At 44.9% G+C, this 24,809-nt stretch overlaps 1 protein-coding gene across 2 annotated transcripts in view; it reads left to right on the top strand.

Annotated features, from left to right (window-relative positions):
* Positions 1 to 18,652, top strand: part of POLR3B (RNA polymerase III subunit B) — a 120,252-nt gene extending 101,600 nt beyond the window's left edge. For both annotated transcript variants that reach the window (XM_047786477.1, XM_047786478.1), the window contains exons 24-28: positions 1,687 to 1,790; positions 2,536 to 2,702; positions 9,074 to 9,187; positions 12,121 to 12,294; positions 18,115 to 18,652. In XM_047786477.1, the coding sequence (XP_047642433.1) occupies positions 1,687 to 1,790; positions 2,536 to 2,702; positions 9,074 to 9,187; positions 12,121 to 12,294; positions 18,115 to 18,244 (689 nt within the window). In that variant the 3' untranslated portion in view covers positions 18,245 to 18,652. The remainder of the gene's footprint in view (positions 1 to 1,686; positions 1,791 to 2,535; positions 2,703 to 9,073; positions 9,188 to 12,120; positions 12,295 to 18,114) is intronic.
* The last annotated feature ends 6,157 nt before the right edge of the window (positions 18,653 to 24,809 follow it).

The following is a 24,809-nucleotide window of genomic DNA, read 5'->3' as shown; positions in this document are numbered from 1 at the left end:
CGGTTCTAACATTTTGTTCACTGCTAAACAATGTTGTTGTCGGTGCACCTAGATTTACAGTTTGATCTCTTTCAGGGTAGATTTCCCAGTGGCTCTAGTGTTTTGTCAGATAATTTCAGTGTGGACAAGATGGATTTTGGGAGGGAAGAAAGGAGGGTCACAGACTTTGCTTGATTTAAATTCTAACACATTGCAGCTGAATTTGAAAAAAAGTGGACTGAATGTTTTCTGTGCTTGATGCAGGAAAGCATATGTTCTTTATCATTAAACAATACAATTTCAACCAAAAAGCCAATTAAAGTACCTCCATGCTCTAGAATTCAACCCCAGTCTAACTACCATACTGTTGGCAGCCGCTAGAAATCTGAATGTTGATAACTGACGTTAAATAGGCAAATGGCATTCTTTTTCTTTAGATGTCAGCTCTGGGTGGTTATACACATCACGAAAAATTTAAGATAGTGTGAGTAATTACGTAGAAATCAAACTGAGGACGGAAACACTTCTTTGAGAATAGTTTCTTTTCAAAAGGTGCAGATGGTTGATAACTTTATATACAAAGGAAAAATTCTACTGTAACAGCACTTTTTTCTCGGTCTAACACCATCATACATTAGCTTTCTAATTCTGAATTGTATGGTCAACAGTCTGACTTGTGCCCCTATATGCCTTGTACCAAGGAAGAAATCAGAGGAATTAAAAAAAAACTTAAGCAGTAAGTTTAAGGCTGAGTTCACTTATAGCCAGTCCGAGTAGCAGGTTTGAACTTTGGCATTGGCTGTTATCAGGTGTCAGTTTGCAAAAACTTAAGGATAAAGTTGATTATACCAAGAAAAAAATCCCCACAACTTAAGCAATAAAATCCCCTATAGGTTGGAATAATATTTAAGGAATAATATTTAAGGAATAATTTTAGACACCATCCATAGCATGCAGGGAGTTGGTGGGGTTTTGTTTTGTTTTCATTCTTAGAATTCCATTTCTAATTCTAGCCTTTTCTACCAAGAATAATTTGGCATTTAATTTTCTTATTCAACTTTACAACTTCAATCACAGGTCACTTTTCTAATGTGCCATAAGCTATAGGAATTAAAATTCCTTAGGGCAGTTTAGGCTCAGCCAGGCAAGCCCTGGCAGAAACCAGCCAACCTCCCAACCAGCCAGGGCTCGGCAGCCAATAGGTAGACAGGTCAGCACATCAGCCACACACAAGTCCTCCTTGTCCCAGTCTTTCAAAACCACAACTTAAACACAGCCCTCACTCAATCAGTTCTGTGTTTGGTGGTCGGAGAACTTGCATTCCTGTGATTTGGGTGCAGTACGTAGCAGATCCTCAAACGCGCTGACAAGGAGCAAGATTGCAGCTGACTTGCAGTTTCAGGGACGCCGCCAGGGCCCAGGCCCAGTGAAGCGGCTGCTCCTCGTCTCCGTGGCACAAGAGCAACCTGACAACACGCTGTGTGGCATGCCAGCAGCCCAGGCCCCAGGCTGCAGTGCCTTTCTGCAAGGACAGCCGTGTTTTAACTGTCTGTCCAGCAGGGTTGTTGTGTTTGTTTCTCTTGCTGGAGACCGTGGAGGGGGTGTGAGAGCAATGGAATCGAGATGGCAGCCGGGAGACCCCCGTTCAGTGCTGCGTTCTTCTTTCTGCTGACTTGCTTTACGTGGCATGAAATCCTCTCTCCCCAGGTGTCTGTGGCTTGATCGTCCCTCAAGAAGACATGCCATTTTGTGATTCTGGCATCTGTCCCGACATCATCATGAACCCCCATGGCTTCCCATCTCGAATGACGGTCAGTACTTTTTCAGAGGCGCTGCTGTTTTTGTTTTTTGTTTTTTTTCTGGTTTGTTTTTTTATTTATTTATTTTTTGGCTGCCCCCATGGCATGTGGAAGCTCCTGGGCCAGGGATTGGACTGGAGCTGCTACAATGACAATGCCAGATCCTTAACCCGCTGCACCACAAGGGAGCTCCCAGAGGCACTGCTTTTAAGGAAGAAGGCAGGCAGTTGATTTGCAGTAAGTGAAAGAGATGAGACCCTCAAACTGGTTTCTAGAAAGGGCCCTGTGCCCTCTTGCTAAATAAATAGGTTCCTAGACCCTGGCAGTGGTGGGCCAACCTCCTCTACAGAGCAGACGTGGAGAGGTCTGTGCTTCCCTGGGGAGCTGTCTTCTGAGAGACGAACCTGCCCCCCAGCAGAGGAGCCCTGTGTATCCAGCCCAACTCATCTCCCTTCCAGGGTTGTTGCTTTGTCATCCTGCCTCTCCCACCTATCGGCTGTGGCACCTTCTTAACCCCTCTGCACCTCTGTTCCCTCGTGGGTAAACTGAGGGCAGTGAGAGTCCTTATCTCCGTGGGGCTCGGGAGGCGTAAACTTAGGTCACAGTGAGAGAGGATAGGTATTCGCTACTATTCATTTATTACTCTCAGTAGTAGTTGTCTCGTAATCTTTGGGAGAATTCCAAAATAAACAGAGCTAAATAGACAGAATTCCTCTTTCCCCGGAAGGGGCTCACTGAACTTGCTCCCATCCCACAGGTGGGAAAGTTAATCGAACTGCTGGCAGGCAAGGCCGGCGTGTTGGACGGCCGATTCCACTACGGCACTGCCTTTGGGGGCAGCAAAGTGAAGGACGTGTGTGAAGACCTCGTTCGCCACGGATACAACTACTTGGGGAAAGACTACGTTACATCTGGCATCACAGGGTGAGTGTGTTTAGATTACCTTAAAGAAAAAGTAGGTTTTTATTAAAGCATAAGTGTGATAAAACCTAAGAGCTCTCAAGATACACAGCTTTACTCCTTTAAGAAATCTGATACAAGAAAATTCAGATTTATGGTGGAGGTGCGAGCTCATGCTCTGGTGATAATCATTTTGCAATATATAAGTGTATCCCATCAGCACGTGGACACCTTACATGATGTGATATGTCAGTTCCATCTCCAGAAAACTGGGGGAGGGGAGAACAGAAAGTCCACATTTAGAAAGCTGAGAAATTGAGGGCTGTTTTGCTGGTGAGGCTCTCATTTAAAAAGTAGGAAAGATCTCATTTGCCAAAATAGGAATTCTACACAGCTCTTAAAGAACATATCCATTGTATATAATACAAAATCTCTTAACCGTTGGCCTTTCTCTGCCTTGCTCTGATGAATATCAGCTACTTAGTGCTCTGACAGGTAGCCCGATGCCTAACATTTGTGCATTCATTCACTAATGATATGTCAGACACCCGACACATGCTAGGTACTGAGTACATAACAGTGAACAAAGTAGACGCTGACCCTGACTCTGGAGTTGACCATTGAGATTTATTACTAGACATTAAAAAATAATACAAAAGGTAACTTCTCAGCAGGACCTACCCTGCCTACTTACTTTAAATATTGCCCATTTCCTCCTATATTTTTCTCCGTAGCATTCATCATTGTCAAGTACTATGTAATAATACTATATAATATCAGAGTTCCCATCGTGGCTCACTGGTAATGAACCCGACTAGTATTCATGAGGATGTAGGTTTGGTCCTTGCTCAGTGGGTTAAGGATCCACCATTGCCATGAGCTGCGGTGTAGGTCATAGACACGGCTCGGATCTGGCTCTACTGTGGCTATGGTGTAGGCCAGCAGCTGTAGCTCTCATTCGACCCCAAATCTGGGAACTTCCATATGTCACAGGTGCAGCCCTAAAAAAAGGCAAAAAAAAGAGAAAAAATACTATATAATGTCATAGTTTGTATCCCCAATGAGAAGGTAACCTCTATGAGAACAGGGCTTGTCTCTTTTGTTTACTGTTGTATTTTCAGGGTCTAGCACAGGGCCTAACATGCAGCCAGTGCTCTGTAAATGTTTGTTGGATAAAGGAATGAAAACAAATAAATACAAATGCAAATAGCTCTCACCAAAATGCAGACAAGGAATAAGTTGGAGGACCCCTGTGGGGAGGGGGATGTTTCAGTAGAGATAAGAAGGGCGAGAAGAGACCGTTTAAAGAGTCTTTCATGCCTCTAGAAGAAGAGGGTGTTGAATGTCTTACAAGGGACAGAGCTTGGTAAGTTCAGGGAACTGGAAGAGGCCAGACCAGCAGCCGTGCAGGGAAGGGGCAGTGGCTGCAGCCAGAGGGAAAGCAGGAAAGCAGGAGAGCAGGTCACACAGGCAGAGCGCAGGGTGTTCTGGGCCTCCTGAGAGAAGCTGTCCCTGAAATGATCATGAATGACGGGGTTTTCAAACTTTACTCACAGGGTTTTAAAGGATAAAATCAATTGCTTAAATTAAGACCCACCTGCGTATTTTATCAGATAAAACTCTGGGGTGTAGCGTTTATACTGTTTGTCTGAAGTTTTAAACTGCTTGAGCGCCCGTGAAACTCGGCATGGAAGCCTGTGTGAGAACACAGAGCTTGATTTTACCACTGCAAACAGATCATCCAGATGTGATCAAAATGACGCAAACCTGTATCTGTTAAAATATCGATTGCTCTCCAAAGTGATCTTTCCAAACTAGTAATAAGGATTCCTTTAGGTGTATTATATTTGAGATGTTTTAGAAAATCACATTACAGGAAAAGAGTGACGGTCCATTTTAAGAATGATTCAGTGAAGTAGATAAGGTCCATTTCAAAAAACGCAGTTCTTGCTAAACTGATCGTTTTAGTCTTTGCTTCTCATCCAGAAATAATGCGGTAGTTGACCAGAGACTGTGCACAACCAAAGCATCAATTTGGCGGACCTTCTGAACATAATTTCACTGGAAGATTTGGATGGCTTATGCTCTGCTTCCTGTGGACAGCCGTAGGCTATGTCTATACCTTCCCCAGTATCCCCAGCCACGTGTTTTCATTTCTTTGCCACTTGTCTCGGTGACAAAATTTGAGAAACATTAGTTTAGCTTGCTAGTTGTAAGCACCACAAAGGCTTACCACATATGTTTGCCTACCAGCTTTCATCTCTTATCACAATGTTGAGCATAACTAGGGGGGAAAATTGCACATGGCTTTATTCAGTTGATGATCGAGTGACATTAGGTAACAGAGCTCTCACAATTCTGCTGTGAGCATCCATACACTAGAGGAATAGAAGCATTTATTATTAAAGCTGGAAAGAATCTTGGTCTGACCCCCTGGTTGTACAACTACTTCAGAGCCAGGGCGAGAGTAGAGTCTCTGGCCACCCTGTCTGTTGTGCCTTCCACTCCACTGTGTCTTCCAAGAATCTGGTTGTGCTTAAGCCCATGGAATGGCTTGATAGCTGTAAAAGCCTTTGCTAATGATAAAGTGTGTAAACCAAGCAGAGGCAGATGCTTGGATGTCCTCTCTGCCGTGTCTGTTGCCTCCTTTACTCTTTCCACTCGTGCATCATGCTGTGACCCATATTCACTTGGTTCAAGACTGGCCACTGTGGAGGGGGGTGTGTGTGTGTGCTCTGAATTTGCCTCGCCGTATCACTGCTCAGCTCTTATTTAATCCTCCATGCCCATTTCTTCATCTTCAAAAATAGGGAACAGGGAGTTCCTGTTGTGGCTCTGTAGAAACAAATCTGACTAGTATCCATGAGGACACAGGTTCGATCCCTGGCCTCGCTCAGTGGGTTAAGGATCCAGCATTGCCATGGGCTGTGGTGTAGGTTGCAGATGTGGCTTGAATCTGGCATTGCTGTGGCGTAGGCCAGAGGCTATAGCTCTGATTTGACCCCTAGCATGGGAACCTCCATATGCCATAGGCGCAGCCCTAAAAAGACAAAAAAAAAAAAAGAGAGAACAGCGAAAGACAAATATCATGTGATATCACTTATATGTGGACTCTAATAAAAATGACACAAAAGAACTTATTTATAAAACAAACTCACAGATTTTGAAATCAAACTTACAGTTACCAAAGGGGAAACCGTTGTGTGGGGGGGGGAGTAAATTGGGAGGATGGGATTAACACATTCACACTACTGTACATCAGATAGGTAACTAACAAGGACCTACCGTATAGCACAGGAAGGTCTACTCAATGTTCTGTAATAACCTATATGGGGAGAAAGAGTGGATATATATATATATATATTTGTATAACTGATTCACTTTGCTGTACACCTGATACTGACACATTATAAATCAACTGTATGCCAATAAAATTTTGAAAGATAAATTAACATAGGGAAGACAACCTCTCTCTCCATGGACTGTTGCATGGATTAAGTCAAGAGGTACATGGCACATAGAAGACGCTTCCTTTCTTTTGAGGAAGGAAGTTCAGGGACAGTTAAAAATATGTGTATATAAAGGGGCATCAATTCTCTGGCTGCTCTTGCTCCCCACTAAAGAAAAGCACTTAAATATTCACTGTCAAAGCACTTAAATATTCAGTCTCTCTTTAAATTCTTGTTACAATTTTTCTAAAGGTTCACTGAGTCAGCTCTGTGATAGACATTTGCCAAGGACCAACTATGTGCTAGGCAGGGTCATTCGTGCAGGGGTCCCAGTGACAAGGAGATGAAGGGCGTATCCTGCAGAGTTTATTTCTCGTGGGGAAAACAGGCAATAATCAGAAATAACAAATGCTCGTTTTAATACCAAACAGTAATAAGTGCTCTGCAGAAAATAAAACCTAGGTAAAGAGTTGAGGCAGGGCACAGGCACCTTGATGCTGGGGTGGGAGGAGGACTCCTTGGTAAGGTGGTCAGGCCATGTCTCTCTGAAGAGCCATGTGAATACCTGGGGGAGGATGTTTCAGGCAGAGAAGTCAGTAAGTGCAAAGGCCCTGAGGCAAATGGGCTTGCTACATTTGAAGGGTGGTGAAGAGGCCGGTGTTCCTCCGGTAGAATAAGCGACAGGAAAAGAGAGTAGAAAATGAGTCAGGTGGATAGGACCCAGGTGATGTTAGACTTTATGGGTGTGTGATACAAAAGTTGGGCGATACAGATTCTGCGTGTAATGGGAAACCATTAGGAATTCAAAGCAGAAGAATGAGCTATGATTTCTATTTTAGAAGGAGTCACTCTGTCTTATCATGTAAAGAATAGATTGTTGGAGTGTCCGTTGTGGCTCAGGGGGTTAAGAACTCAGTGAGTATCTATTAGGATATGAGTTCGATCCCTGACCTCACTCAGTGGGTTAAGGATCCGACATTCCTGCAAGCTGAGGTGTAGGTTGCAGGTGCAGCTTGGATCTGGTATTGCCATGGCTGTGGTGTAGGTTGGCAGCTGCAGCTCCAGTTCCATCCCTAGCCTGGAAACTTCCATATGCCACAGGTGTGGCCCTAAAAAGAAAAACAAAACAAAAACAAACAAAGAATAGATTGTTGAGGGAGTCAAAACAGGGAGACCAACTAGAAGATTACCTGCAGCAGTCCAGGCAAGGACGGTAGCTTGCCGAGGGTGGTGGCAGTGAGGGAGGGACTGTCCTATACACACTGTTTCACAACTTGTTTAAAATTTTTTTCACAAATTTTTTAATTGAATGCAAGATTCTTTAAATTTTATAGTGCTTTATGATTTTCAAGAGTTTCACACACATGATCTCATAATCCCTCGATAACGTTTCTTCCCCTGTATTGCCCTTTCCTTTCCTTCTTCCTGCTAATAACCACTAGTTTGTTCTCTGTATCTGTGAGTCTGCTTCGTTTTTGTTTTATTCACTAGTTTGTTGTATTTTTTAGATTCCACATCTAAGTGGTATCATACAATATTTATCTTTCTGACTTATTTCACTTAGTATAATGTCCTCCAGGTCCATCCATGCTGCTGCAGATGGCTGAGTATTATTCCATTGTGTGTGTTGCGGGGGGCACATCTTCTTGATCCATTCATCTGTTAATGGATATTTAGGTTGCTTTCATACTTTGGAAATTTTCAATAATGTTAAAATTCGTAAGGAAACACCGAAGACCCCAAAGAGCCAAAACTATCTTGAGAAAGAACAGAGCTGGAGGAATTACACTCCCTGACTTCACAGTGTACAAAGCTACAGTAATCAAAACAGTCGGGCACTCACACAAAAACAGAAACATAGATCAATGGAACAGAATAGAGAAGCCAGAAATAAACCCACATACTTATAATCAATTAATCAATGACAAAAAGACAAGAATATACAGAAAACAATCTCTTCAGTAAGTGGTGCTGGGAAACTGGACAGCTACATGTAAAAGAATGAAATTAAAACATTCTCTAACACCATATACAAAAGTAAACTCAAAATGGATTAAAGACTTAATTTACATACCAGATACTACAAAGCTCCTAGATGAAAACACAGGCAGAACACTCTTTGACATAAATCACCACGCTATTTTTTTGGATCTGTCTCCCAAAGCAAAGGAAATAAAAGCAAAAATAAACAAAGGGGACCTAATTAAACTGAAAAGCTTTTGCACAGCCAGGGGAAACCATCGACAAAACAAAAGGAGGATCTACTTAATGAGAGAAGGTATTTGCAAATGACATGACCAATAAGGGATTAATATCCAATACATATAAATAGCTCATACAACTCAACATCAAAGAAACCAACAACTCAATTTAAAAATGGGCAAAAGAACTGAATAGACATTTCTCCAAAAAGGAAATGCAGATGACCAACAGGCATGTGAAAAGATGCTCAGCTCGCTAATCATCAGGGAAATGCAAATCAAAACCACACCTGTCAGAATAGCTATCATCAAAAAGAACACAAATAGCAAATGTTGGCAAGGATGTGGAGAAAAGGGAACACTGGTACGCTGCTGGTGGGAATGTAAATTGGCTCAACCACTGTGGAAAACAGTATGAAGCTTTCTCAAAAAACTAAAAATAGACTACCATATGACCCAGCAATTCCACTCCTTGGTATATATCCAAAAAACCCAAAACGCTGACTTGAAAAGGTACATGCACCCCAGTGTTCATACATTTTATTCCTTAATTGAACAATGTATCTTTAATTTCCATCCACAATACTTTTATATTTTCAGTTCTAGCACTTTTTATCTTTCATTTATTCAGTTATAGACTTGTTCATAAACAAATAGAGGCCTGTCAGTGATCATTCCTAGAAAATGCTGTCTCTTGTCAGCCCAAATGTAGTTTCTTAACCGTAAACTCTGACTTTTCTTTCAGTGAGCCCTTAGAAGCGTACATCTATTTTGGCCCCGTGTACTACCAGAAACTGAAACACATGGTGCTAGATAAGATGCATGCCCGGGCCCGAGGACCACGAGCTGTCCTCACCAGGTAAGAGAAGAGCATTTATAATGTAGTCAAGTCTACCTTGCATCTCTTGGATGTCGAAATAGGTGGATGTCAAAATTTGGAGGGTTAGACATCAACAAAAATCACATAAGTCCGATAACATGAAAAAATAGCAACCAATTAAAAACCAATCCAAAGGCATAAGAGCAGGCTCACCGTAGGTCTTGCTGGTAGTCTCCTAAGAGTCGTTACTGTGTTCCAGTTTGCAGATGTGGTCCTGTTCAGAAAGGTTCTTCATATAGGAACGTCGATACTCTACAGCACACATATTCATACACCTGCGTGCTCCCACGTGTACACAGAAAACCCATACATATGTTATTTGGTAGCCCGAGCCACAGCTGTCATTTTTTACTACAGTTACTGGAGCATGAGGCATCCGTGCTTGCATACTCATTTGAGTAAACTCTGGGAGGTTAAGTAAGGTCCACAGGCACCCCCTTCACCAGTGTGTCTTCCATTCTAAGCACCCATTCTAAGCACAATGTGTGTGTGTTGATGAATGGGTATAGTTGGGAAAGGGAGTCGTAAATGTTAAGCTTCGCATGTTCTCCGTATTACCTTTTCCAGTAGAGAAGCATAGTCTAGGGCACTGGTTCTCAACCAGGGGCGATTTTGCCTCCCAGGGGACATTTGAGAAGAAGACATTTTGGGATGTCACAACTGTGGGGGAGGTGCCAGGTTGGGGGAGGGGTTGGGGGAGGGATGGGTGGTAGGAATCTGGTGGCTTCTGGTGGGTGAGGGCCAGGGATGCTGCTGTACATCCTGCAGTTCACAGGACAGTCCTCACCATGAAGGTTCCCCAGCTTGTCACTTTGTCGTACAGCAGAAATTGATACAACATTGTAAGTCAACTAACCTTTAATAAAAATTTAAAAAAAAAAAAAAAAAAAAAAGATTGCCCAGCTCAGTATGGCAGCAGTGCCGAGGTTGCCAGAGGTTGGGCCAGGGGAGCCAGGCAGACGTGGATGTGGACTCATCTCCATCTTGTACTGCTCCCATGAGCCCTGGACCGATCACTGAGCTTCTCTCAGCTTCAGGTTTTCTTGTATGTGAAGTGGAAACAATAACACCCACTGCGCAGTGTGCTGGTGAATGCTGGATGTTTTAAAATAGAATGTGTCCAGTGCTGATCCATGGGAGAGGCTCAGCAATATCCAATTCCCTGCCTACTTTCACCCAACACTGTTTGAATGTTATAATGCAGGGGAGCGAGCAGGAGGGAAAAAACTAGTGTTTGGGTTTTTTTTTTTTTTTTAGCCAAAGGAGAGGTGTAGATGACTCAGTCCCTTGACCGTGGAAACTGAGCAAATGCACGTGCCTGTTGACGTGCAATAGACATACGTATGCTTGAAATTGCACAAGAAGGAAGAGAAGTGGAGACTCTTAAGACAGTAATGACCTCAGCAGTGACACTCGACCTAGACTAGGTGCAACTCTACTCTGAATGCTGTCCCCTCCAGAACTTCCATTTCAATTACAACATCCAAAAATTATTTCAGAGTAACTTATTTCAAAATGGGTGTCCTATTTTTTGCTTTGTTGTGTAGAAAGTTACTGCTTTAGAGTTAGTTTTGTGTATTCCATGTGAATTTGCCTGGAATGTATTTGTCTACAGTCCTTGGTCTCATTTAGTTAAAATCCACATTTGGGGTTCTGCCTACCTGTGATCTGACCACTTCCATTTGTTCAGTGACCACAGGTGTAGGGATGCCCCCCCCCCCAACTTCCACCTCAGAGAAAAACGTTGATGTCATGCTCAGTTATGAAGTTTCCACTGCAATGTATTTATTTAGACCTATTCATAAGTTTTTCATATGTAGATTTGCTTTTGACAGATAATCTACAACTTTCCATTTTAACTTTCAACAACAGAAGGTAACATTTCAGTGTGTGTTGTATACTGTTTACCTTCTTAGTTCTTTGGGAAACTGAAAGCAACAACCAAGATTAAAAGATGCTATGGAATAAAGCAAACAAGAGGTCGATGTCCCACCCCTGCTCAGACTACCTCCAGGGACTGACACTCCAAAGTCAGTCAGCCAGGGAGCTCACTTTTTCCTTTTTTCTTTCTTTTTTTTAATAATTTGTGTCATCAGTACCTAGGTAAGATCTAGGTGTTGCCTGAGTTGTTTCAGAGTCCCGTAATTTTACCTACACCCCTGGATCTTGAATTCTTAACCTTTTAAAGTATTCTCAAGCCCAGCAGCTGTGTAAACCACAGGGAGTCCATTCCAGGGGCTGATTGCTTCCCAGTTCTCAGGCAAGAAGGAAGGACCTGAATGGGACATGCAGAATGTTCCCAGTCTCCAGGGAACCTCCCCTCTAGCTCAGGTCCTCCATCCTTCCAGATGATTCCTGATGTATCCCAAATTTTATAAAAAAAAATCTTTTTGCTTCTTTCCATGTCTAATTTATTTCTTATTAGCAAGGCTCTTCCCCGGAGCTCTGGCAATAACCACTGACGGACCTGGGTTTCTCCATAGTCTATCCTACTTAGTTTTCCTGCTTTTAAATAACAGAGAACTGAGACATGTTTGAAAGTACTCAAAAGACATTGTTCCCTGATTTGGGGACTATACTATCCTAATAATAATGATAGTGATGGTAATAGTGATGTTTTATATGATTATATAGTAATTTATTATTTCATCACATGACATAATTATTATTCCATCTAATAATAATCACAGCAACCCCTGGTGTTACATCTCTTCTCATTTAAGACTCTTCGGGATGGGTAGTCTTACATGCATTTTACAAATGAGGCTTAGAGGCTGCACAGCAAGCTTTTGGATACTGTCTAAAAGCAGTTTGAATCCAGGTGAACCCTGCTCTGAGGTCTTTGTGCCAGCATATGGTGCTGCCTCTTTGTTTAGTATAATACTAACACGTTTTTCTAACTTGTTTCAAAGGCAGCCCACTGAAGGCCGATCTCGAGACGGTGGTTTGCGTCTTGGAGAAATGGAACGTGACTGTTTAATTGGCTATGGAGCCAGTATGCTTTTACTGGAGAGACTAATGATTTCAAGCGATGCCTTTGAGGTTGATGTCTGCGGGCAGTGCGGGCTTCTGGGATACTCCGGCTGGTAAGTGGCTCCCACATGTCTCTCCTACCACATCGCTTGCCTCTTAAATCACAGCTCCAGGCTTGACCCTGGCTCATACCCATGTATTCTCCAGTCGTCCCCATCTAGGCATTCCTGGGATTCAAAATTCTGAAGGTAATATGCTTAGTTCGTCTACCTAATGTTCTGCTTTTCTACAACCTCTAGTGTTCAAACTCCCCAGGAACACGGACTTTTTCTTCTTTTTACCAGTAGCTTGAGTATCTTTCTAACACTATTCCCCCGTAAAAATACTGGCAGATTCATTGTTGGATGTCAGAGTTGCAGCTTATTTTAACTAGAAACTTTTCATAGAAGATTGTGTCGAATGCCCTCCTTTAACATCAGGCCCGAAGAGCCAGGTACGTGGCCACAGGTCTTAGAGCAAATTGGTGACAGCAGCGGGACTTTGTCTGTACTCCTCCTCCTTTACACTTGCCCTTGAGTAGTCTGTCTCAGTCATTCACTCAACAAACATTCAGTAAGAATCTGCTAAGTGCCAGATCGTGTTCTAAGCCCCAGAAATACGATGGTGAATAAGACAGATGAATGACTGCTCACAGGTCATTGACTGCTTATTCTAACTACAGCCATTAGTTAGAATGATGGTTCATTCTAACTACAGTCTGTCTGGTTTACTCCTGCTTCTCCAGCCTGGGGCCTGGCTGATGCTAAATCAAATATAATTGCTAAATGATACTGTCCCTGCATATGAAGAACTACCAGTAGGTAAATGATGTAATTCAGTAAGTTTGTAATTTCTGTGTAGAGTGCAGTACACAGAGGCCAGCTTAAAAGGTGGTGCTCCATATTTTTGGTTGGTGTTTGTGTACTTAGAGCACCTTTCCTCTTTGTAACACTTCCACTCTGCCACCAGAGAGCAACCGCCCTGCTCAGTCATGCTCCAGAGCCCCGAAATACCTCTGTAGGCAGGAGGGCCCATAGTTCCCCAGTCTCTTCCAGAGGTGATATCTAACGAGATATAAGGCAGATGCTGCAAGGACAGGAAACATCCTCAGCTCCCTTGCCAGCCCTCACAGACCCTCCCCGGTCCCCTTCCCTAGGTGGGGTGGGGGGTATCCTTAGAAGGACAGAGTAAGGCCCAGATGAGCATTCATTGCCAGAGTTTGAGGAGTACCGGGGCCACCTTTTTCCCTAGGTCCCCATCAAAGCCTCCTTCCAGAGAGAGCCCCCGCCTTCTGCCATCCCAAGCTGCTAGTTTCTTGGTGAATAAAACAGATCAAGAGTCAGAATGAGTGAGCTTCTTAGAACACAGTATATACTGTGTGCGAGTTAAATGACAAAACCTTTTAGTCAACTACTGTATGATTTTTTTGGCATAGCAGAATTGATGAGACTTGTCTGTGAAGAAATCCTTTCACTTAAAAAACTAACACAAGAGGTGGCCATTTGCAGTTGGTTCCTTTTGTAAGGTGGCAGAGGTGGGGTGATGTTATTCTAAGAGTAAGCCTGGCTCTTTCTTACATCAGTGACATGGTTAGGGGGGTTATTTCAATTCCGCAGTGTCTGTTTGTCTTTCAAAATGCATATTGCTTGTGCTTTTTATTGTCCTGGCTCTGTAACCGAAAAAGAAATTGTAATAGAAATATGCCAGGTTCCACTATGTTCCACGTAGTTCCCCGCTATGCTTAAATCTTCAAATTTGGCACAAGGACTTTTATGCAATTTACTTTGAAAAGATGGTGCAGAGGAGTCATTTTAGTAAGAAGAGAAATCATGAAACTTCACAAAGAGTTTCTTTTCCTTTTTCATCCTCCTCACATTCCCTCCTGTGTCCCCCCACCCCCCACCAAAGAGAAAAAAGAGAGAAAGGGAGAGAGAGACAAAAAGAAGGCCGTAGACCAGCTTCACCCATGCACTTGGAAAACCTTCCCCTCTCTTGCTCTGCATGCTCAGGAAAATTAACATAAGCAGTGATAGATCTCAACATTATTCTGTTAAATTCATATCTCCTTTCCTGCTTCGTTTCTATCTCATTTAGAGCTCCGATGGCAGCGCCCGATCTTAAAGCTCGTGTGTTCAGTGCACAGTGTATTTGAAATCCTTTGAAAGAGGACTAAATCAGGTTACACGGTTTAAGGGTCTTTACTGTAATTAAACAGACCTGGATATACCATATGTCTGATTTTGAGTGGCCTACTTATACCCTTGTTGCCAACAGAAAAAAATCCGAATCCAGTCTGCTAGTCTAGCAGCCTGCTCGTGCAGCCTTCTGGCAGAGGAGCGTAATGATGCTGTCTTTCTCCCGTCGTTACCTGATCGTGTGCGCTGGGTTGTGTGGGAGGGAGCACAGCGTTTGCTGGAGGAAGTCGCTCTTTAATGAACCGCACAATGGAGGCTGAGTAATTAGAGCAGTTCAGAACCTTGAAACTGGCCTTTTGTCAGTGATTTGCACATTAGTAAGGCATTGCTATGGGGATGTTTACAGCAAGACTGTTGTTCTGCAGAAGACACGGAGGGCATAAGTCACAAAAGAGAGGTCCAGAAAGAAAACTGCAGAGAAAAGAAAATCCCTATTAAGATAATTAGCTCGTAGAGGATATTTTACTGGACAGCCATTCCTCATGTGAAGCCACAGCCTCCTCCTTTTGCTGCCTTTGCCCTAAAAAAAACAGTTTATTTTATTGTTGTTTATGTCAGGTTTGTTCCTTTAGAAACCTTTCAGACATAGGGTAAACATTTGTATATTTTTATTTATGTACATTTATTTATGCCTATATGTCTACATAGCATTGGAACATCTTAAAGGATGGAGAAATATTTAATAATAAAGAATATTGATGGGCTTTCTGGATTATGAATCAGCACATATGGAAATTTTGAATAGATTAGCTTGGACTGAAGTCACAAGATAATGCATGGGACAGAAGAGTCAGTGAGAAGGTGCCCCGGTTAAATCCTTTTCTCCAATTTAATTAAAGCATGGAATCAATGCAGACACATTAAAAACATAGTTGTTAAACTATAATGCATTAAAGGGGTCTTTAGGTAATCTTTTAGGAAAAGCCATCCACCGCATTCCTATTATTTCTATTGATGAACTCTGTTCTCTGCAGTGCTCGTTAGGGCCTCTGCAAGTCCCCTCAGGGGGACCCAAGCAAGGGACCATCATGGCTCATCCTTTTTCCATTCTCTTCTCCTCTAGAGGCTCATATCTACATAGCCACCCATCACCACATTCAGATTCTCAGCCTTAGTGCTTTTCTTTTCTAAAATAATAAGGCTTTATTTTACTGAGTGCAAAAAATGATCCCTGCTCTTTGTAAAATATTCATAGTTACAGAAATATGAAGAAAAGTATAAAGAAAAATACAAATGTTCACATTAATTCCTACTACCCACCAACGACCACTCTTAACGTTTTAGTGACTCACTTGGAGACCTGTCTGTGTGCCAGTAGTTCTGGACCCTCTTTTGTTTTAAATCCCAAACTCTTTTTTGTCTTTTTGCCCTTTCTAGGGCCCCTTCCCATGGCATATGTAGGTTCCCAGGCTAGGGGTCTAATGGGAGCTGTAGCCCCCGGCCTACGCCAGAGCCACAGCAACGTGGGATCCGAGCCACATCTGTGACCTACACCACAGCTCACGGCAACACCAGATTCTTAACCCACTGAGCAAGGCCAGGGATCGAACCCGCAACCTCATGGTTCCTAGTCAGAATCGTTAACCACTGCACCACGACGGAAACTCCTAAATCCCAAACTCTTTTGAGATTCTGATACTTGCAGAAAAATAAAAATATATAATCACACAAAATCTTGTTATATGTGATTTTGAGACCTTCATATATGTACTGAAACCCGTCCGAGGCCCCCTTGTGCTCGTGCGGTTTAGCAGCCTGGTTTTTCTCCTTCGCAGTGTGCCCCGAACACCTTTACGTTTCAATCATATGGGTCTGCATCATCGCGTTTAATGTTTGCACCGTATTCTTCTGTATACGTGTCCTGTAATCACAGCCCCAGGTGCTTACTGGACATGTAAGCCGTCTCCTATTTTATGCTATCATAAATGGTGAGGCTGTGAACATTCTTGTGCACATATTTTGCCACTTTTAGGATTACGCAATGAAATAACAAGCGCATCTATGTTTTATATCTGACTGTCTCACTGCCTTCCAGAAAGGCCTTTACCATTCTTTAAGGACCCTCCCTCCAGTTCCCAGTCAGCACTGACTTTTCAGATCCCTGGCTACTGTTTTGTACTCACCCCCACCACCCCACCTAGTATCTGGGAGGACCTAGTTTTCAACCTATTAAGTCCCAAGATTTATACTGGGAACCTATTGTCCCAGATACCCGACGTATTGGGTGAAGTCCTCCTTTTGGTCTGAAACCTGAGAGAATAATTCACTTTCTCCCCAGGAGCCCTTTTTTAGTTGTAGCCATTGATAAGACCTAGGTTCCATTCACTGGCTCTTCCTGAAGGAAGAGGAAAGAAAATCCTAATTGGAAGAGCAGGCACATTGAAGGGGAGCATATGCTGTTGCAAGGGTTAAATGGGACTCTGTGTACGCACGCACACAGGTTCTTTAGTTCTGCACAAGGTCAGCTCATCATAAGTACCGCTGCTTCTAGTACTAATAGAAATAACCAAGCTTGGAGTTCCTGTCATGGCGCAGCGGAAACGAATCTGACTAGGAACCATGCGGGTTGGATCCCTGGCCTTGCTCAGTGGGTCAAGGATCCAGCATTGCCATGAGCTGTGGTGTAAGGTCACAGATGTGGCTCGGTTCTGGCATTGCTGTGGCTGTGGCGTAGGCCAGCAGCTGTAGCCCCGATTAGACCCCTAGACTGGGAACCTCCACATGCCACGGGTGTGGCCCTAAAAAGCAAAAAAAATAAAATAAATAAAAAATAAATAAAAATAGAGATAAGCGAGCTTGAAGAGCACTGGAAAAATAAGTTGTATTTGATTGGGCATCACTTTCTATATGAAAGTCTTATCTTTCCCATCACACAAGTATTTCAGTGATAGAAATTAATTTGAGGAGTTCCCGTCGTGGCGCAGTGGTTAACGAATCCGACTAGGAACCATGAGGTTGCGGGTTCGGTCCCTGCCCTTGCTCAGTGGGTTAACGATCCGGCGTTGCCGTGAGCTGTGGTGTAGGTTGCAGACACGGCTCGGATCCCGAGTTGCTGTGGCTCTGGCGTAGGCCGGTGGCTATGGCTCCGATTCGACCCCTAGCCTGGGAACCTCCATATGCCGCAGGGGCGGCCCAAGAAATAGCAAAAAGACAAAAAAAAAAAAAGAAAAGAAAAAAAAAGAAATTAATTTGAGTATCTTGTCTAGAATAGTATAGTGTCATAGATGCTTTTCAAACAAGATCTGGCGTGTTCAGGGTACTGTGGCTATAGACCATAGATGCTTTTCCAATACATGGAGATGAATCAGTTTAAAGCACTTTCAACAATGAAAAAGTCTAAATATGAGTAACTTTTAGATGGTTCAGATTTCTGGGCTTCATTCAGAATAAGTAGATAGACAGCTATTTTGCATTTGAAGGAGAAAGGTCTAAAAATAAGAAAGTAACTGATTAAAATTCTGTGCTTTTAAAACTGGGGAAGCCATGTTTGTTTTGTTTTCTTTTGCTTCCTCGGATGCTGCTGTTTATTTCGGGGGCACATACGTACATATTTGATAGTGTGACTGAACACTGAGGAATGGAAAGCTAATGAACTTGAAGGAACAGTAGTAGATTTTTATAGCGCACATCCTCACTTCCTGCATGCCGGCCTCCGTTTCTGAGTTGCTGTCCCTCTAACACAACTGACTTGGGTTTCAGGTGCCATTACTGCAAGTCGTCCTGCCACGTGTCCTCCCTCCGCATCCCGTACGCCTGCAAGCTGCTCTTCCAGGAGCTGCAGTCGATGAACATTATCCCCAGGTTAAAACTGTCCAAATACAATGAGTAAGGATGGAGGAGACGGTTATTGAAAGAGAACGGTCGATACGCCCAGTGCGGTGGGAAGCAAAAGGGGTGAGGACCGATTCTGCTCCTATGCATCATTCCTTCGACTGCTCGCGCTCTCAAACAAACAAACAAAAGCACCCAAGGAAATTGATGGAGAGGCTTTTCACACCGTGGAAGACCGGCCGAACAGCCTCGAGCTACGAGCCTCGGGCCAAGGGAGAGGGACCAACCGTACTGACTGTTGTGAAGTCTCTCGCCCATATATTGGAGGTGATTCACAAGTGGCTGGGACTGCAAAGATAAATAAACTTTTATTTATGGTCTGGTATCTTAAAATGTTCTCATTCAAAAGGCCTTCCCCCTCTAAAAGGATATTTGGGGTTAAATAAAACTCAAGATTCTGATGAAAGGACGGGAAGAATCTGTTTGAGTTGGTTGATTCGGCCTTTGTCCCAGAGGCTGATCTGAGCAGTATTTGAAGGAAGGACAACTTCAGGAAGCTGGCAGAGGGGCTGATAAGCAGGGCTTTCTTATCTAGTATATGAGGGGATAAATTTTCCCAACAACTGGATCTTGCCTTTTAACACCCAGCTTTTTAAATCTAATCTTGTTAAAGATAATAAATGTCTTCCTACCATCTTAAGCAAATTTACCAAGGATGTTACCTTTTCATAAGGACTAATTGCTGCTCTTCTGAACCTCTGTGGTCACACCGTGCAGGAATATTTGCTGAATATCTGAAAATAATCATCCATGGAGCTTTGAGTGACTGTGAGGCTAGGAGATAGGGGCCAGGAGGACATCGGATCTCACTGTTCTCCCAGCCCTTCAACCCTCCCCCAAAGCCCCTCGATAAAATGGATTGATACCCCACCACAAAAAAAAAAAAAAATCCATGGATGCTTTATATGTTTTCCATCCCTTCTTTCCCAGCCAGGATGTTAGCTGCCCATTTTGTTTTGAATCTGCCAGCCCTCTTCATCCATTTCTAAGTTGGTCTGAATTGCTCTGCTCTAAAGCCTGATGAATATTTGTGTTAGGGATTGTTTATGAGGCAGAAAAGCTTTGAGTGGTGGTCGAAGGCTGCCTTCCCGGCATGTTACAGTGAACATGTCCCACAGAATATTAATAGGTATCATACACTGACAAGCAGCAAGGTCCAGTGTCAAATCAGGCTGAGAAACCGGGTATATACAAGTTAAGCGTACCAAGGACTTTGTCAAAGCCTTCACCAAGCTGCTGTGTGCCGGGACTCTCCTACAGAGGGAGCCAGGCCGGTCACCCGTGTGAGAACCCAACCACAGTCTCGCTCAGGCGTGCAAGTCCTCGAGAGGACACGGTGCAGGTGAGCAGGCCTTCCCCCGCCGCCTCCACGTGCCCGCATTCCGTTCAGGGATGTGACAGGCATCACCAAGGCAGAGGGGGTCGAGTGCCCAGATCTGTGGCTCTGCCCGTGGTTCCTTCCTTGCCTAGAGCGCTTTATTCTCAAACGGGATGGTGCCTGGACTGCTGCACTAGACAAGCTGTGTGTGTTCGGTGCTCTGGGGGCCGCGTGAGGAGCTCTGCAGGGTGCTTTTGACTGTTTCCCTTTTGTGACGACTCTGCAGAAGATACCCCAGCCCTGCCCTGGGAGGCACACCTCGTCGGTGAACGCTGGGAGGAGGGACCAGTGCTCGGGGTACCTGCATGGGCTCCGTCACATCACGCGCGATGGGAGGTGCTGACCGAGGAGGAAAGGAGCAGGACTCGGCCTCCGCCGGAGGAGCCAGAACCCAGCGGAGGTGGCCATGGCGTCAGCGAGTCCAGGAACGCCGTCCACGGTCAGTGCTGAGCCTTAACCTCGGCCGGGCTGAGGGAGCTCCCAGAGCACAAGGCTTAGCGGTGCTCTGGAGGCTTGGGAGCACTTGCCAGGCGGGATTATCCAATTCCTACAGCTCAGGAGACTGAGGCGCCAAGTGGCCGACGCACCGAGTGCCCACAGCTGATGGGGCAGCAGGTACGGGCCTTGAGACCAGGCTTCCTGATGAGGAGGGCTTTCCTTGGGTTTCACCCATGATTCTGTTTTTCAGTCAGAAGATGTAACAATTTTTTTTAATTCAGGTGCCACCGAGCATCTGAATTGTTTTTCAAAAACAATTCAAGCCATTCTGATCATTTTGAGAGGAGTCGCCTAAACCTGGGAAATTCTCAGTTCTCCAAGTTCATGAAGACCTGGAAAGGGTGGGTTTCCAACTGAGACATCCTTAGAGGAAAAAATCGTGTCAGGTTGATATTTCAAAAACGAGCAGATGCTACATGCGAGTAGCTCGTTAACGCTGGGTGATGCTTTTCATGATAAGAGGCCAGAATTGGTGTTCGTCCTACCGCTGTTTCATTTCATCACTTGTAAGTTTCCTGCTTTAAAAGCGGCCGGTTAGATTCCCATTTCCAGTAATGATGGAGTAAGCTTTTGCAGGCCACCCTCAACGCGCTTTTCCCCTCAGGGCTTTGCCAGGTTGGAAGTGGCGTAGGGATGAGAGGTAAAAAGCCAGGCCAAAGCCACCAAGAGTCTGCCACGCTGACCTGAGCCTTGGCAGAGTCAAAACGGCTGGCTCAGCATTGCCAGGACCCCCCCCCCGCCCCAGGCCTGGAAAGGCCAAGCCCCCAAACAGAAAGAAGGCTCATTGAGGTGAACCCAGCTTCTCTGCCACTTTGCCGCTTGTATCAGTCTCTCCGGCTGCCATAACAGGATGCCGTGGGCTGGGTGGCTTAAACAGTAGACATTTTATTTTCTCACAGGGCTGGAGGTTCAAAGTCCAAGATCAAGGTGCTGACAGATTTGATTTCTGGTGAGGGCTCTGTTCCTTCCCGGCTGCAGATGGCCACCTCTCCCTGTGTCCTCACACAGCCTTTCCTCAGTGTGTGTGAGGACTGGGTCTCTTCCTCCTCTTCGGAGACACCAGTCCTAGCGGAGTAGGGCCCCCGTGTCGTCGTTTAACGTTACTGACCTCCTTCAAGTCCCTGTTTGCAAATACAGTCACAGTGGGGAGTGGGGGCTTCCACAGAGGAGTTTTGGAGAGACAAAGTCCAGTCCATGATACCCTCAAGGCGTTCGTCAGCCCCTAACAGCCCTGGTGAACTACTAGTAGTACCTCTCAAAGCCCAACACACCCAGCAGCCTTGCTCTGGGGTGTATGTGTTCCGGAAGAAGTGTGTGTGTGATCAGGAGGCATATACAGAAATGTTTCTAGTAGCGCTATTATAATTGCCCCAACTTAGAAAGAACCCCTGCCCGTTGACCATGGAGCAGATCAATTCTGGGATATTTGCTCAGGAGGATAGTATGTAGCGATGAAAAGCCTCACATAATATCCATAGTCTCACAGCTGTAATAGTGGGTGAAAAAACAAATACAAAGGAATACACCCTGTATCCGTTCCACTTAAGGTTTAAAAAAAAAAAAAAAACTAATCTACAACCTAAGAAGTCTTGATAACAGTTCTTATGCAGAGTTGGTGGCTGATGACTGTGTGGTTTAGAAAGGGAGCTTCTAGAGTCCTGGACATATTTTTTTGACCTAAGTTGATTACAGGGGTGCGTTTACTTTACGAAAATGCACTGAGCTATATACATAGGACTTTTCACTTTCCTGAAAATGCGTTATACTTCAACAAATAAGATTTTTTTTTAAAAAAGGAATATAGGTTTTAAACCTGTGTTTCAGTCTCTTATAGCTTTGTCACCCCAAATATCATATATGGTCTTTGCTTTAGTTTATCCATCTCCAAAATGGGGAAAATGACAGTACCCAGGAGGGGGTACCCCCAGGGCTCTTTCCAGGGTTAAATGAGATAATACATCTAAAGGGCACAGCACAGTGCCCGGCACACAATGCGTGTGCACAAGGCCTGTTACTGCTTTCATCCCTGATGTCATGCTCCTCACAGCGCTGCTAGGACTGGCCTTACCCTCTCCTTCTGCATCAGGAAAGGGTTAGGAAAAGCAAACCCCGAGTTTCCTTTGGAAGAAGGGGCTTGGGAACCAGGGCCAAGTGCGGAGACCAGAGTTTTGCAAAAGCTCTTTGTGAACACTGGGACAGGCGGAAGGAGGGCGGTGGGATTAGAGAACACGCTTCCCTGGAACAACCATTTACCGCCGACATCAAAGCGAGGCCTGTCGTCGGGCGCGGGAGTCCCAGAATAGCTTCACAAAAAGCCCGAAGAACCAGGTCTCAAAACGCTTCCATCTGCGGAGAGGCAAGGCCAGGGGGAGGGGCCTGATGGGGTGCCATAGAATGGGATCGTTTTCAGCTGCTCCGGAGCATCGGGGGCCCACACCTCGATTCGCAGTAATGAGTCGCATGGAAGGAGCGCGCAGGCCCGGCTGCCTCTCGCCATCCGAGGGTAGAGCAGCCAGTTTCCGAGAGACCCGTAAATAATGCCTTTGTGAGACGGAGGCTCCGCAAAGTGACTGTAAAAGTCGCACCTCTTTACCGTCCATATTTACTCCATATGTGTCTTGAAAACAGTTTATTTCATTTGCTGACTAAAAGTTGGATTTTTACTACATCCGTCCCGCAGGCCCAAGGTTGGTGGGAAATTGATGTCAAGCCTTTAAAGAGGCCATTTTAAGTGTGGGGGGGGCACTCCAGAAGTATATGGTGTTTGTTTCTAAAGCCGAGCTACCAACGTGGATTTCAGGATCCAGAAGCAATTAAGAGATTTGCTTCAGCAAATCAAATTTAGTGTGACCAGGACGCCATGGCAGAAAGTCTCAGAACAACCTGAAACTCACATTTTCGCTCAGGTCTACAAATCTCAGCCTGTAATCCAAGGAGTTAAAGTGTTTTCCAGGTCCAGGTAATAGCTCTCATTCCATGCATAATAAATTTTAAGTGTGGTTAACTCCAGATCATCCATGTTAATGAAGGCAAGGAGTGGTGTCAATAAATTAAAACAGGTGATGGGCCCAGCATCTTTGGTCTTGGATGGTGGGAGGACGTTTATATTCACATTTTTACTATAATTTGAGTGTTGGTTTGCTGTATACTTTAAATAGGGACTCCTATGAACGCTGTGTTTGAAGAAACTGTGCCATTTACAGTTAAGTAATGATGAGCAATCTTCGGTGGGGGCAGGGTAGCCCGACTCAAAGTGTGGTCCCTGAGCCAGCCGCACCTGCATCACCTGGGAACCTGATAGAAATCTGGATGGAACCCAGCCATCTATGCTGTAAGCCCCCCAGGTGGTTCCAAGGCAGTATGGAAGTTGAGACCCACTGTTGTAAGATGCATGAAGAGCATTTGTCCGCTCCTCTCTTAGAGCCAGCCTTTGGATTTTCAGGGGCGCCTTGGGAACTAGCTCCCCAGTTTCTTCTCTTCCTTGTGGCATGATTTCTTCTGGTGCACACCTCTCATAGGCCTCCAGCCCCACCTTCCCAGCCCTCCCCGCCCCAGCCCTGCCCAGGGAGAGCCTGCACAGAGGAAATGCTTCCTTAAAGGCCAGCTTTCTATAGGAAAGCTCCCCTCCAGGAGCCTAGGATGCTGCTCTCATTTAGCTGAGTGATTTCTGTCTCTGCAGCCCTGAGGTGTCCACTTTCTCCTGCAGCGTCTTTCCACTCGGGACCAGATCTGCCTGCCAGGTGGCCTGTCAAAGTGAGTCTGGAAAACCCCAGTTTCTCTCCCTACCCCTGCTGGTCATTTCAGTCTGGCATCCAGTTCCCTCCAGATGCCAGAGTCACCTCTCTGGACGCAAAGCACAGAGTCAGCAGAGGTGCTCCGGGGGCTGCCCAGCTTCCTTGGGGCCTAAAGTTCTTTCCAGGTGCTGAGCCTGCAGGAGTGGGTGGGGAAACCTCAGAGCCACTTACCTTGGAGCCGATGCCTGAGCACGAACTGGCCGTGGTGTTACCGAAAAAGAGGGAGCCAGCAGAGCCACTGCGCCCTTTCAGTTCTGTGCATGTGAACACAGCAGAGCCACCCCGTGCCCTGTGCTGGAGCTGGAGGCCCAGGTCTTCCCCTAAGAGATGGAATCTCAGTCTTCTCATCTGTTCCATGGAGTAGAACCTGCCTGCCTGCCTCATCCACCCCGCCCAGGCCTGTGCAGGGGGAAGAATAGGACCTACTCCACAGGTTTGTTGTGACCCGATGGGTTAATTCAGGTGAACGGTCCTGCCTGTTGTAAACACTCAGTAAAGGTTAGTTTTCCTCTCCCTGTATCTGTAAACACCAAACTAGACTAGGTGACTGATGTGTCAGCTGCAGCACTATCAACTTTTAGAGCCAAATAGTGCTTTTTGTGGGACGGTCTAGAATGTCAAGCAGCAGGTCTGACCCGTACCCACTAGATGCCCGTCACATCCCCCTAGGCGTGACAATCAAGAATGTCCCCAGACAATGTCTATGAAAGTGGTTTAAATTGCAAAGCAAAGCAATTTCAGACTGTGGTTATACGGATTTGTTCTCAGTAGACGGACAGCCCATGTGCCTCCGGATGATCGAGTGACTCTCCTAACAAATAACATGAACCACAAAGCCCTTGCTTTTCTTTCAGTGTGCCAGTTGTAAATGGCATCGAATAAAACATGCCACT

This window comes from Phacochoerus africanus, chromosome 7 (assembly GCF_016906955.1).
Source record: "Phacochoerus africanus isolate WHEZ1 chromosome 7, ROS_Pafr_v1, whole genome shotgun sequence".
Lineage (NCBI taxonomy): Eukaryota > Metazoa > Chordata > Mammalia > Artiodactyla > Suidae > Phacochoerus > Phacochoerus africanus.
The sequence above is the reverse complement of the archived record's forward strand: the minus strand, read 5'-3'. Positions and strand labels throughout refer to the sequence as shown.